Genomic DNA, 12,943 nt, shown 5'->3' on the forward strand with positions numbered 1-12,943 from the left:
TATGACAGTTCACTCACAAAGTGAGTGACAAAGTCTGTAACTCGTCCGGGAAATCCAATGCCTTCCTCTGGCCTCCACAGTTACTGTATACACGTGGTGCATTTACATACTTGCTGACAAAACACTTGCATAAATAAGAATAACTTTTTTTTTTTTTTTTTTTTCAAGACAGGGTTTTTCTGTGGCTTTGGAGCCTGCCCGGGGGAACTAGATCTTGTAGACCAGGCTAACCTCGAACTCATAGAGATCCGCCTGCCTCTGCCTCCCAAGTGCTGGGACTAAAGGCGTGTGCCACCACGACCCGGCGAAGAATAATTATTTTTTCGGCTTTTTGAGATAGTGTCTCTACAGTAGGCTGTCTTGGAACTTACTATGTAGACTAGGCCTTGAACTCAAAGAGATCCACCTGCCTCTGTCAACCTGCTGATGGGATTGAAAGCCTGTGCCACCATCCCCAGCAGTAAAATATTTTTAAATGTTTTTATTTTAAAAAGTTATAGCATGTCTGAATAAACAACAACAAAAATGAGCAAGTTTACAGCCAACCCAGGCTGGCAAAGACCAATTTAATGGGATCAGAATCCTGGAAGGAGGCATCCTGGTTGTGTGAACGGTAGAAGTCACTCGAATTCTCTGTGCTCTAATTTCCACACTTTCAAAACAGAGTTAGTAAGAGTTTCTACCTAACTGGATTATAAGATGAGAGCAGTGGGGCATGTCACAAAGTGCCACCAAAATGAGCTCACCACAGTGAGCATGGGAAGACTGAGGGAAAGGAGTAGGGTGGGTTCCAGACCCTGCCAGGCTCAGTTGATCAATGCCAAGTATCTGATCACCCACCGCAAGCTGCCTTTTACTACCCTCAACTGTTCCAGTCAGACCCTTGACTTAATCTGATAGGCCCCGTCCACAGAGGGGAGAAGGAATATCTGCAGAGGAGGCTGGTGGCAAGACCCCTCTGTCTGCTTTGCAGGGGAGCTAAAAGATGCTGGGCTCCTGCCCCTCCCCCTCCCAAGGCATTATCTCCCGGCGGCGGCAGCAGCTGAGCCTCCGGGTATCTCTCTGATCCCCCAGATTTCCGGTTCCCCAAAGACAACTCAGGATGTGGGGAAGGAGGGGCAGGGAGAGGAGGAGACCGAGCAAGAGAAAGATGAGAGAGAGAGAGAGAGAGAGAGAGAGAGAGAGAGAGAGAGAGAGAGAGAGAGAGAATGACCACTTCCAAGGGACAGTGTCATACAAGAGGAAAATGCTTCCAAGACAGAAGCAGACAGACAGAAAGACCGAGAGAAACAGACAAAGCATCCAAGAAGAGACTGTAGGTGTGGTAAATACACCCGTCATTCCAGTACTGGGCAGGTGGTAGCAGGAGGATCAGAAGTTCAAGGTTGCCAGGGTGGTGGTCAACTTTAATCCCAGCACTAGGGGCAGGACAGGCAGACAGGCAGATCTCAAGTTCAAGGCCAGCATGGCTTACATGTAGAGTTTCAAGCCAGCCAAGGCTACACAGTGAGACCCTATCTCAAAACAAACAAACAAACAAACAAAAAAACCCGAACAACAACAATAAGTTCAAGGTCACCCTCATCCTCAGCTACTTGGTGAAATTAAGAACCAGCCTGGGCTTCAGCAGTCTCAAAGAAAAAAGAGTTACAAAGGCGACACCCATACAAAGGGAGGCAGAGGCAGAGACATCGAGAATGACACAAAACCGAAAGCAGTCTGTGGGAGAGGGAGAGAGGAGAGCTTGGGGTGTGGGGTGTTGCAGGGACCCAGAAACACAGAGAAAATCAGGAAGTTTGTGAGGCTGGTGGGAGGGGGTGAGAAATGCTGAGCACCTACCAGGTATGCAAGGGGGAGGGGTGGTCCAGAGGCTCAGTAAGAGAGCAAAGATCCCTGCCATCTTCTTCCTCAAGGCACTAGAGACTCATCTGCCCCTCCACCCCACCCCCACCCCGCCTGCCGTCACCTGCCCCGGGATACTGATGCTCTAAGTGCCCACCCCACAGCCTGTGTCCTGTGTCCTAGAGAAGTCCTGTGAGGGAGGCAACACAGAGGGAGAGGGTCCTGGGAGCCACTCCGAGGGACAAGCCAATGAGAGTGTCCTGGGTGAGAAAGGAGACATTCAACTGGCCCTGAAGAAGAGCCGCAATCCTGACTGTTCTCTCTGAGCCTGTTTCCTCGTTGCCAAAAAAGCAGCACAGACACGCTATCCAAGGATGACCATCTGAACAGAATAGACAGAGAGCATAGGGTGCTGCGCATGGCATGTGGCAGGTGCCTGAAGCGGGGGCTCTTGCTGCAGCTGATGCTCCCACAGCATCCTGTCTTTGTGAGTCAGGACACTTTCATTTGCAAGCAGCAGACACACAGCCCGAGCCCATCTAAACCAATGACTGTTGGAGAACCACATCGATAGCAGTAATTTCATGGGTGGGCCTGACCTCTTCCCAGGGTAGATCCAGGCCTTGATGGAGTTCTCAGGAACCTGCCTCCCTCACCTTCCCATGTGGTCTGCTCCTTGCCGCCTGTACTCTCGTGATGGTCCCTAGAAGCTCCAGGCCTGTGTCCTGTTGAGTGGTCTCAGGGAGAGAGAGTGTCTTCCCATGTGTCAACTGTAGTTGAACAAGCTGACTGGACTGTAGTTACTCTTCTGCCTTACCGTGTTTTTTTCCTTCACCGACATGTAACAGTACACAGCTCCTCGTCCTCTACCTCCCAGCCAACTGCTTTCTATTAGTAAGTATGGAGCTAGCCTTGTGGCCTTAAGAAAGACATTTAAACTCCGGGGCCTGTTTCCTTGTCTGTAGAATGAGAGTCCTATGAGTGCAGTGTGTGTGGCTCACACTAAGTGGATCACACACATCTCAGCAGTAGAGCACATGGTTTTCTTCAGATGCCTTCACATTTCCAGTCCCTTTGAGTTCCAGGTAGAACATGGGCAAGCCTAGGCTAGTCAGCACATGGGTCCTATCAGCCAGTGATTGGTTCAGGGGAATCATGTGTCTCAATACAGCCCAATCAGAATAATTTTAGTGTTTCTGCTGGAGAGGCCCAGACATATTTCATGGGATAAAGGATGTGGTCCCTAGAGCAGACAGAACCCTCACATGACCACACAGGGAAAAGCCGTGAGAAGATGGACCAACAGAGAAGAACTGAGCGCTGGGGAGATGGCTGAGTGGGTAAATTGCTTGCTCTAAGCATGAGGACCTGAATTCAGATCCCAGCACGTATGTAAAAATCCAGATGTGGTGGCAAACTGGCAATGATCAACCAGGCTCTCCTTGTACCTCCCACCAGAGGCAACCAATCAATCGCTGTGGTCCCTGGGTTGTGTGGCCATTTCTCTGCTAGTCCACAGCATCCTCACTCTCCCACCTCTAGGCCATCTGCCTCCTAGCCAGCCTCCACAACAACTAATGCAGAGATGGTCGCTAAAACAAAAATTTGGCCATGTCATCCTGGGCTCCACAGCCTCCAAGGACCACCCAAGGACTCAGGATAAAGCTGTCGGCCTGCTCAACGCCTCATGTCTGTTGTGGAATAATCTTTTTGTACACTGTGAAGATATGTCACTCATATTGGTTTAATAAAGAGCTGAATGGTCAATAGCTAGGCAGGCTTTCCAGGCACGGAGGATGCTGGGAAGAAGGTTGGAGTCTCAAGGAGACACAGAGGACATATTGATGTTCTTTTGTTATAGTTATAGGAGTGGGAGGTCCCAAGTGAGGGTACCAAGTGAGTGGGATCCCAAGTAAGGGACCACGTGGGAGAGCATAGCGGGTTCCATAGCAGGTGAGGGTGACCGAGGAGGAGGGAATAACACGGCGGCAAGCAGATAGAGCTTGAAAGAGGAGTTTATTTAGAAAGGGGAGTGAGGGAGAAGGGAAGAGACATAGAGGCACCGGAACAGAAGAGGAGAGAGGGGGAGGGGAAGAGAGGGGTAGCTGGTGGCCAACAGAAAGCAGGAGAGAGAGAGAGCAAAAGAGAAAGCAAAAGAGAGAGTAAGTGGGTCTGACTTTTAAAGGGGTCCTTAAAGCTGGAGCACTCGGGCAATGCGTCCAATTGTGACAAACCAACCAATGACACTCACTCCTATGGCTGCTTATGCCACACACTACTTGACCACCATTCCTTCCTGGGCCTTCATCTTGTTTTAGTTTTGTGTTTATTTGGTTTGTTTGTTTTTCAGACAGGGTATTGCTATGTAGCCCTAGCTGACCTGGAACTCACTCTGTAGACCAGGCTGGCCTTGAACTCACAGGCTCTGCCTGCCTCTGCCTCCCAAATGCTGGAGTTAAAGACAGATACCATGCCCCAGCCCTTGATCTTAATTATTATGAAATCACTCAGATCTGAAAACACAAGAATAATTACCAAACATTTGTGGAACCCTCCCCTTTACAATGTTTTGGGGGAGGCAGTGCTAGGGACTGAGTTCAGAACTTCCCTCATGACGTGTGCTCTACCACCGACTACCCCAGGCAAAACTGCACAGTTCACTAACTCCCATCTCAGTCCGCTCCCTCCATCCAAGCTAACACTGACTTGAATTTGGTATTCTTCTCTCCAACACACCTGCCTTGATATATCACATGCATGTGTCCCTGAGCAACACAAGCAAAGAACATCCCTAATCCAAACATCTAAAACCCAACATACTCCAAAATATAAAACAATCAGAGTGCTGACATGATGTCCTGAGCAGAAAATCCACTTGTGACTTCACGGGGTAGGTTTCAGTCAAATGCAGGTACATTCAAAAAAATATAAAAAGCTGCCCTCAAACTATGTGTAGAAGGTGCACATGAAACATTAGAATTCCATGTTTAGCCAGGCATTGGTGGTGCCTTAATTCCAGCTCTCGGGAGGCAGAGGCAGGCAGATCTCTGAGTTCTAGACCAGCCTGGTCTACAGAGCGAGTTTCAGGACAGCCTCCAAAGCTACAGAGAAACCCTGTCTCAATCCTCCCCCACCCAAAATCTGGAAGTTATCACATGGAAAAAAAAATTTAAAAAAGGAATTTTATGTTTACATTTGGATCCCAGTCCCAAGATAGCTAAACATTCCAAATTAAAATAATAATAATGATGATAATAATAATAATGATAATGATAAACCCAAGCAGAGGCAGATGGATCTCTAGATCAGAGTTCCAGGGCAGCCAGGGCTAAACAATGAGATTCTGTCTAAACAAATGAAACCAAGTCAGCATGGGGCTCCTGGCAAGGATCCCACAACTCATTTCACACCTTCACCTGCCTTCACATGGCTCCCTTCGCTGCCTCGATGCATGCACGTTCTGCCAGTGAGGCCTCTCTTGCTGATGGGCTGACTCATTCTGCTGCTGGCGTCCATCCCATCAGTGACTGGCATCCCGCCATGCTGGCATCCCACCCACCCACCAGCACTGCGCCCCTCTGTCATTTCCTGCTGCCCTGTACAGCCACTGAGGTGGTAAAAGTCCTACTAAGTAAGCACAAGGAACTGCCTGTCTTCACTATCGCTTGTTGCTAGATCATTCAACAAGGTTGTTCTGCCAATTTGCCTTTGTTAGTAAACTGCTGTTGGTGATTCTGCCTATTCCTCCTGCCCACACCACCCAAATAAAAGGCTCTAAACCCATTCAATTATGCTGAGGCTTCCCAGACACTCCCTCTTCAACCTGCTGTGGCTGGATAATTTGAAGGGCTTCCCTGTCCCCAGCTGTTGATACTTTGCAAAATAAAGAGGCTACCAAGAAGCATTGTAGTAACTCTGGAGGCCCAGATCTGATCATAAACTGACCCTTCTGGCTGTGCATCTTTGAGCAAGTTACCTCACCTCTCTGAGCATGTTCTCTTCTTACCTACAAAATGTATACACTAGCCATAACTGTCAACAGGAAAGCCACAGTGATTATGGGATACAGGGCTTGGGGTGGGGAGTGTACCCGGAGCTCAGATTACTTCAGCAGCCAGAGAAAACCACTAATTCTGTGTATCCATCAGAGCAGCATTGGTTACACAACAGACACTCCAAGCCAATTGCTGACCCACTGATTTACTGGCTCACATGGCCCAGAGGTGGTAGAGGTCATCTTGCTCATGTGTGATTAGACTCAGGAAAATGGTCATGTCTAAACCACCCTTCACCTTTCCATGGCTTCATTCACAGGCAAATGGGGTCTCCAGAACTATATCCTTCTGGCCCCGTAACAACTGGGATCAGCGGGCAGCAGGTCCTACCTGAAACATCATGCAAGGCAGAAAAGGACCAGCTCACCTCCCAGGATGGAAGGCTGGGTTGGCTCCTCTAAACCCACACAGAATGGAACAGGGACTAAAGTGGGTCCTAAAGGAGGCCGAGAGAAAACTCCCAGAACACAGGGGATGGAGCCAGTCCAGGTGAATAAAGCATATTCACCAGGCCATACCCACTTCCAGACAGAGTAAGACCTGCAGGCCTGTGGTCACACAGCGGCTCTGACACTTGCTGGCTACACCTGAACTTCAGCTGCCTTAGCCACTTTGGTGGGGGGTAAGATATGTCCCACTGTGTACCAGGCTGGCTTAAACCCCTGAGCTCCAGAAATCCTCCCATTCCACCCTGGAACAACTGAGACCTGCCAGTGCACAGCACCGAGTCTGACTTGCTCAGACCACTCCAGTCATTTCACTGAGAACCACGCAAAAGACAAGAACCAAGACACCCACTGAGGCCATCAAGGCCAGCCCTTTGTTTGATAAATAGAAGGATGAGGGTCACCAAGGTAGGGTCCTGCTGCTGACACATACTCCCCACCCTGTGGTGCCCTGTACCCTGCTCTACCACTGTCACAATAAACAGCTGCACAGCCATTAACTACCTGTAGGGCAATACATTCTGAATAGCCCCAAAGGGCCAGGCTAGATCAGAGGTCTCACTCAGAAAACGGCTAAGTTCAAGTCATCGCCTGCTGTCACTTACAGTATTTAACCAAGACTGTTGAGAGTGGTGGGGCCCCTGTAGGGGAGGGAGACCCACGAACAGACAGAAAGGCAGAGCTATCCAGACACTCTGACTGCAGATTTGCACACACACACACACACACACACACACACCTAGACCCGTAGGTCATGTATGCCCATATTCACAAACATCCCACAAAGAAATTGGCAGCCCACTACCTTACACATCCTTCCAGACAGGGCTGCTGACAGCTATGCATACTGGTACACACCTGTAATCCCAGCACCAGGGAGGCAGAGGCAGGATGATCACCCACAAGTTCAAGGCCAGCCTGATCTACACAGCAAAACCTGCCCCAATAAAAACAAAACAAAAAAACAAAAGGAAGACTTTGGGCCATAACACCTTTATTCCACAACAGAGTCAGACAGGAACGAGATTCATTCTCAGGCTTCGTCAGAAGGTGCAGAATACCGGGGACATAGACTGCATCCCACAATGACAATAAGTTAGGGGAGATTCTCAGACTGTTGACAAGGCAGAGGTCAAATGGGACTCCCTTAGAGCCACTCCCGGCTGCCCAGCTCTGCCCTCCCAGCAAGGCTAGTTCCAGGACAGGTGGCTGCAGCTGAAACACAACAGGGCAGGGGAGACAAGGAGGGCAGAGTCACCGAGTCATGAAGCCAGTCAGTATCCAGAGCCACAAGGTATGTGCCTAAGCATCAGGGTGGCCAGGAAGGAGATCCTGGAGCGAAGGCCAAGGTAGGGGTAGGGACAGAGACCACTCACCAGGCTCTCAGTTAAGTTCCTGCAGATTCTCATAGTCAGGGGCTTCCTCTCCTTCCACTCCCTCCTCTTCTCCTTCATCTTCCACCTCCTGGGACTTCATGGTGTCTGGCAGGGAAAGGCAGAGGGAGATTGGTGTTCAGCCTGCAGGCAGTCTGCTCAAGGCAGCTCTCCAGTTTCTGCCCCCTTACACCTAGGTACACACCCAGCTCAGCCCTGGCCACTGGCTGCAGCTCCTGGGACACATTGACATACTCCCGGCTCCCATCTGTGGAGGACAGATCAAGAGGGACAGTGTGAAGGGCAGGCAGTGGGGAGGGTGGGGAGGGACTATGGGCCCTACATGGGTGCAGTCACCTACCCAGAGATGCTTGTGCGCTCCCCTCGCCCTCAGGAACATTCACATAATCTTCACCAGACTCCACTGTAGGAAAGCATTGCAGTGCAGTCACTAGAAGATCCTCAGCCAGGCACTGGTTCCCAGAGCCCCCCCCCCCCAGGTTTCCAAACACAATCTTCCCCGGAGACCATCCCACAGGATATAGGAAGAATATTCAGGAAAGGCAAGGGGGAGCAGCCTGGGCAAGGGCAAGGGCCACAGGGGACAGAGGTCCACTGGAGAAATGAAACAGCGACAGCACAGGACTGACAGGACAGCTGGGAGCAGGGATTGAAGGAGCTCAGAGTACAGACATCTTGGTGGCACGTGGAGCAGATGGCACACTTGGTCCAGAAGGAGTCCTCTCTTCATCAGACCTGTCTGGCTTCTCAACATTACCAGCCACTGCCCACACTACACCTCCCCAGGCCCACACATGGCTTTTGTTTTCTGGCTTCACAGTTGGCCTGGTTTCTGTATGAGCATGTAGACAAGCTGGGCTTTGGAGCCAAATATACTAGTTCAAATCCCAGCTCCAGCACCAACCAGCTACATGACTTCGGATAAGTTACCTAGACACTCTGTGCCTCGGTTTCCTTATCTGCAGAATAAAGCTCATAACAGGATAAAGTTCATAACATAATAATCCTGCCCCACGGGACTATTGTGAGGCTTGAAACAGTAAATTGAAAACTAGAGCTTGCAATACATTCTGTACTACCAAGTATCTGTTAATAACCCTGCTGGGCATGGAAACACATGTTTGTGGTCCCCGAAGACTGAGGTAGGAGGTAACTTGAGCTATGGGGTTAAACACCAAACTGGGCCTCACAATACCAAGATTATGTCAATCGACCAATCAGTCAATAGAATTGAATGAATAGACCCTAGCATAGTTTAGAGACAGAAGTGAGGGGCAGGAGGGGGAAGGGGTAGTCAGCAGGGCATCCAGAAACTGTTAGGTTTAATGAGTATATACACTACATGGCATAAAACAGGTCCTCAGTTACCAGTAGCTTTTTTATTATCTTTGTGTGTGTGCTATACAGATGCACATACCATGAACACATGGAGGCTTTATCCACTCCACCTCCACCCCTTGATACAGGGCCTCAAGCTGAACTTAAAATTAGTCATTTTGCCCCTAACAATGATTCTTTTATCACTATGAATTTGCTGAATTGACTCACTAAATCCCTAAACATAACCCAGCAGACATATCCAGGAAATGAGTAAGGGGTTGGATGGATGGATGATGGATGGATGGATGGATGGGTGGGTGGGTGGGTGGATGGAAAGAATCAGTATCGGGGTTCAGGAGAGAAATGACAAATTAGAAATATGGACTACCAATGGAACCAGAGGCCAGGTGTGGTGGAACACGCCTGTAATCCCAGCACCCAGCAGACAGAGGGAATTGAATCTCTATGAGTTAAAGGCCAGACTAATCTACAAAGTGAGTTCTAGGGCAGCCAAGGCTACACAGTGAGACTCTGCCTCAAACAAAACAAAACCCATAAAACAAACAGAGCCAGGGTACAGACATAATAGTCTAGGATAAATACACATGGTTGGGTATTCCTGAATTAAAACTTCAGCATTCAGAATATTCCAGAATTCCAAAACTTTTAAGACTGGTGTAAGGTCACAAATGGAAAATTTTACACCATAAAATTTTGATTTCATGCAAAAGATTAATTAAAATTTGCATAAAATACCTCCAGGGCTGAGAATGGTAGCTCACACCTTTAATCTCAGCATGTAGGAGATAGAGATAGGCAGATCTCTGTGAGTTTGAGGCTAGCCTGGTCTACAGAGTGAGTTCCAGGACAACCAGGGCTACATAGTGAGACCCTGCCTCAAAACAAAACAAAACAAAACAAAATCCTACCTTCAGACTATATATACACACATAGAGTGTGTGTGTGTGTATGTGTGTGTGTGTGTGTATGTGAATTAATTCCATGTTTAACCTTGAGTTCCATCCATAACAGAATTCATTACATATCTATAAATATTCCTAAATCTTTATTTAAGTTTTTCAGATAAGGGACAATCATGATATACAGAGAGAAGAGGTAGAAACTTGAAGATCACCAAACCCTAAAGAAAGTCCAGGGAAGGAAAGAGACCAAAGCCGAAAAACACAGCCCAAGAGAAACAAAGACCACATGGTAAAGCAGACAGAGCTTCAATGAAGATAGTGTGAGTGGGCAAGAGACAGAGAGAGAAACAACCTCCAAAGTCCTTACAGACACATTAGATGACATTACTTCCATGAAACAAGAACAGGGTACTTTATAAAAAGAACACCAGAAAGCCTAACAATAATAAGAGAAATTAATTTTTTTCTTTTCTTTTTATTTGTGGTAGTGCTGTTTTGATTTTTGAGACAGGACCTCACCGTATCATCCAGGCTAGCCTCAGACTCAACCCTCCTACCTAGATTCCTCATGCCAGGGTTATAGGCGCGTATCCACATACCCATCCAAGAAATACAATTTCAATGGAAGGGTTCAAGAAGAGTCAGGAAATTTCTTAGATGACAGATAAAATGATAAGACAGGGGATGGGGGGAGGTGAAAGGAAAAGCAAGGTGATCAGAAGTGAGGAGCAGGAAGTCCAACATCCGAAGGAGGAAATGGAAGCGTGGCAATCACAGAAATGAGAGGGAAGAGAGGCGTAGCTAGCAGCACATGGCGGAAGGAGGTAGACAGAAACCCTAACTCACTGGAGAAGGCGCTGTCTCGGAGGTCAGGGTTGCTGGGCACAGGGGCAGAGGAGACGACAGGAATGTTGGCAGGGGTGCTGTCAGGAAGCACCACTCTGGAAGGAAAGGATGAGGAGGTAAGAAAGGGTACCCACCTCCCACCTCCCACCTCCCACCTCCCCACTCACAGGTAACCCTCATTGGGGTAATCATCGTCATCTTCGTCTTCATCCACGTTCTCACAGGCTGGCTCTATGAAAAATAAGAAGTCAACATGACCTGGGATAGACCCAGGCTCCCCACCCCGCCCAGTAGCCCAGACCCTAGACCCACCCTGGTTCTCGTAGCTCGCCACACTGTTGGCTTCAAAGAGAGAGGGAGAGGAAGATGGAGTCAGCTCAGGCTGCATACCCTCTCCCCAGCCCTCTAGCCCTGTACACCCTTACCATCATCTGAATCCTGCCGGGAAGATGGCGTCTGATGTGAACCTCCAAGGGGCTGTGGGGATCTCCTGGAAGCCAAAGGTAGGAGTCTGGGGGCAAGAGGGGTTACAACAGGGGAAAAGCCACCCCCATCCTAAAAGGTAAGGAGGCACAGTGGATCAGAGGGAGGGAACTGAGGGGTACTCACGGGATGGGGAGCAGGTCTGGCTGCCTCAGGGGTGGGAAGGAAGTAACGAGAGGGTAGGAAGTGGCAGTTGTTCGGGAAAAGGTTGTTTCTGAGGACACAGAACCAAGCTTGAGGGGATTACTCCACACACCCCCATCATGTCAAGGCCTCTAAGGACAGATGTACCCCTAAAAATGCTCTAAACGGGCATGGGGGCTCCGAATGTCCCCCAACTCAACCCAGGTAATAGCCCTGCAGATATCTTAGCGGGGACAAAAGCACACTCCCAAGAACCCTCAAGGAAGGCCAAGGACACTGAACTCACGAGATGGTTTGATGAGGATGCTCCGTGGGTACAAGCTGGCAGGAAAGAGGCAGCTTAGGTACTGGGCCAAAAGGGCCCCAGCCCCAAGTTCATCAGAATAAAGGGAAGACGCACAGGGAATTGGGGCTGCACACTCACCTCTCTGTGGAAACGCTGTCATAGGAGGCTGGAAGGGAGAGGGCCAGTGAGGCAGCGTCAGGGTGCATCGGGAACAAAGACACCTGGTCCCATCCCGTCCCCCACAGGCAGGACTAAAGTAGGGACAATTAGAGGGAGCTATGGACGGGGAAGGCATGAAGAGCCAATGAGGTGCCCAGTATCCAGTACTCCACAGCTCCCCACTTACCTGGCATCTCACGGCAGCGTACACACAGGGCAGCCAGGAGCGTGACCAAGACCGGCAGCAGCAGGAGGCCCAGCCCCACGGGGCTCAGAGTGTCTGCTTCCATCTGCAGAGCACCTGGCCCAGACCCCGCTGCACTGCGGCCCCTCTAGGCAGAGTGGCAGCAGGGGTGTGGAACTGAGCGGGCCCCAGCCTGGGATCTAGTGGCAAGCAGCTTATCTTCCTTTGGGGCTCAGTGACCCCCACTTCCTTGCTGGACTGAGTTGAGATCAGTGCTGGAAGGGGCTAGTCCTGGAGGCTGAGCTGGGGCTTGTGCTCTGACTACCACCAGCACGATCCCTGTGCCCAGCTGTACCTGCCCCTTTCTTGCTCCCCGCCTGCCTCTTCTCCTCCTCCTCCTCGCCACCCGCGTGCGACAGGAAGCTGTGGTGAGGGCAGGAAATCATCAGGCTCCTCAGCCGGCTGAGCCTGCCCCCTGCCCACTCACCCCCACCCAGTTGTGGGAAGGGGGAGGAGGCAGAGGGACCTTATGAAGGAAAGGTCTAAGGCTGCAGGATGAGGCAACGGCTCCAATAGGGAGGGGGGGAGACATGTGCCACCCAGCTGTGGCCTCCACATCCCTGGGCTCCAGAACACTAATGAGGTTCTGCCAGGGAGTGTGAGGGACAAGGGCAGCACTGCCCCCACCTCCCAGGCTTGCCTCTGGGAGAGCAACTTCCAGGGGACCACAGTGAGTCACGGTCACACCGAACCAACTCACTCAGAAAAGAGCAGTCCTCCTTTTAGATCGCCCAGCCCTGAAGACGGGGACTTACCCACAGGGTGACCCGACTGCCCCTGGTAACTCTTGAGGCCACAGAC

At 50.1% G+C, this 12,943-nt stretch overlaps 2 protein-coding genes across 4 annotated transcripts in view; one reads left to right on the top strand and one right to left on the bottom strand.

Annotated features, from left to right (window-relative positions):
- Sbk1 (SH3 domain binding kinase 1) overlaps window positions 1–12,943 on the top strand; it is a 253,873-nt gene that overhangs the window by 113,599 nt on the left and 127,331 nt on the right. The window lies entirely within an intron of this gene.
- On the bottom strand, window positions 7,321–12,602 carry Lat (linker for activation of T cells). 3 transcript variants are annotated; one of them, XM_051192936.1, is made up of 12 exons: window positions 12,086–12,590; window positions 11,878–11,905; window positions 11,740–11,774; window positions 11,436–11,523; window positions 11,252–11,316; window positions 11,139–11,168; window positions 10,994–11,057; window positions 10,827–10,921; window positions 8,078–8,140; window positions 7,922–7,984; window positions 7,720–7,824; window positions 7,321–7,558 (listed from the first exon to the last, which is right to left on the bottom strand). In XM_051192936.1, the coding sequence occupies exons 1-11, from the start codon at window positions 12,186–12,188 to the stop codon at window positions 7,727–7,729; spliced, it is 732 nt and encodes a 243-aa protein (XP_051048893.1). In that variant the 5' UTR covers window positions 12,189–12,590; the 3' UTR covers window positions 7,321–7,558; window positions 7,720–7,726. The 3 variants fall into 3 exon arrangements, with proteins under 3 accessions (XP_051048893.1, XP_051048892.1, XP_051048894.1); XM_051192935.1 differs by having other exon boundaries at window positions 10,994–11,168; window positions 12,086–12,602; XM_051192937.1 differs by lacking the exon at window positions 11,139–11,168 and having other exon boundaries at window positions 12,086–12,596.

This window comes from Phodopus roborovskii, unplaced genomic scaffold (genome assembly GCF_943737965.1).
Source record: "Phodopus roborovskii unplaced genomic scaffold, PHOROB, whole genome shotgun sequence".
Classification (NCBI taxonomy): domain Eukaryota; kingdom Metazoa; phylum Chordata; class Mammalia; order Rodentia; family Cricetidae; genus Phodopus; species Phodopus roborovskii.

Bases quoted from the DNA above. Each gene is read 5' to 3' on its own strand.
- Lat (XM_051192935.1), bottom strand. From the start codon at position 12,188: ATGGAAGCAGACACTCTGAGCCCCGTGGGGCTGGGCCTCCTGCTGCTG. The intron at 11,524-11,739 runs GTGAGTTCAGTG...CTGTGTCCTCAG, and splicing joins CATCCTCATCAAACCATCTC to AAACAACCTTTTCCCGAACA. The intron at 11,169-11,251 runs GTAAGGGTGTAC...CTCTCTTTGAAG, and splicing joins CCGGCAGGATTCAGATGATG to CCAACAGTGTGGCGAGCTAC.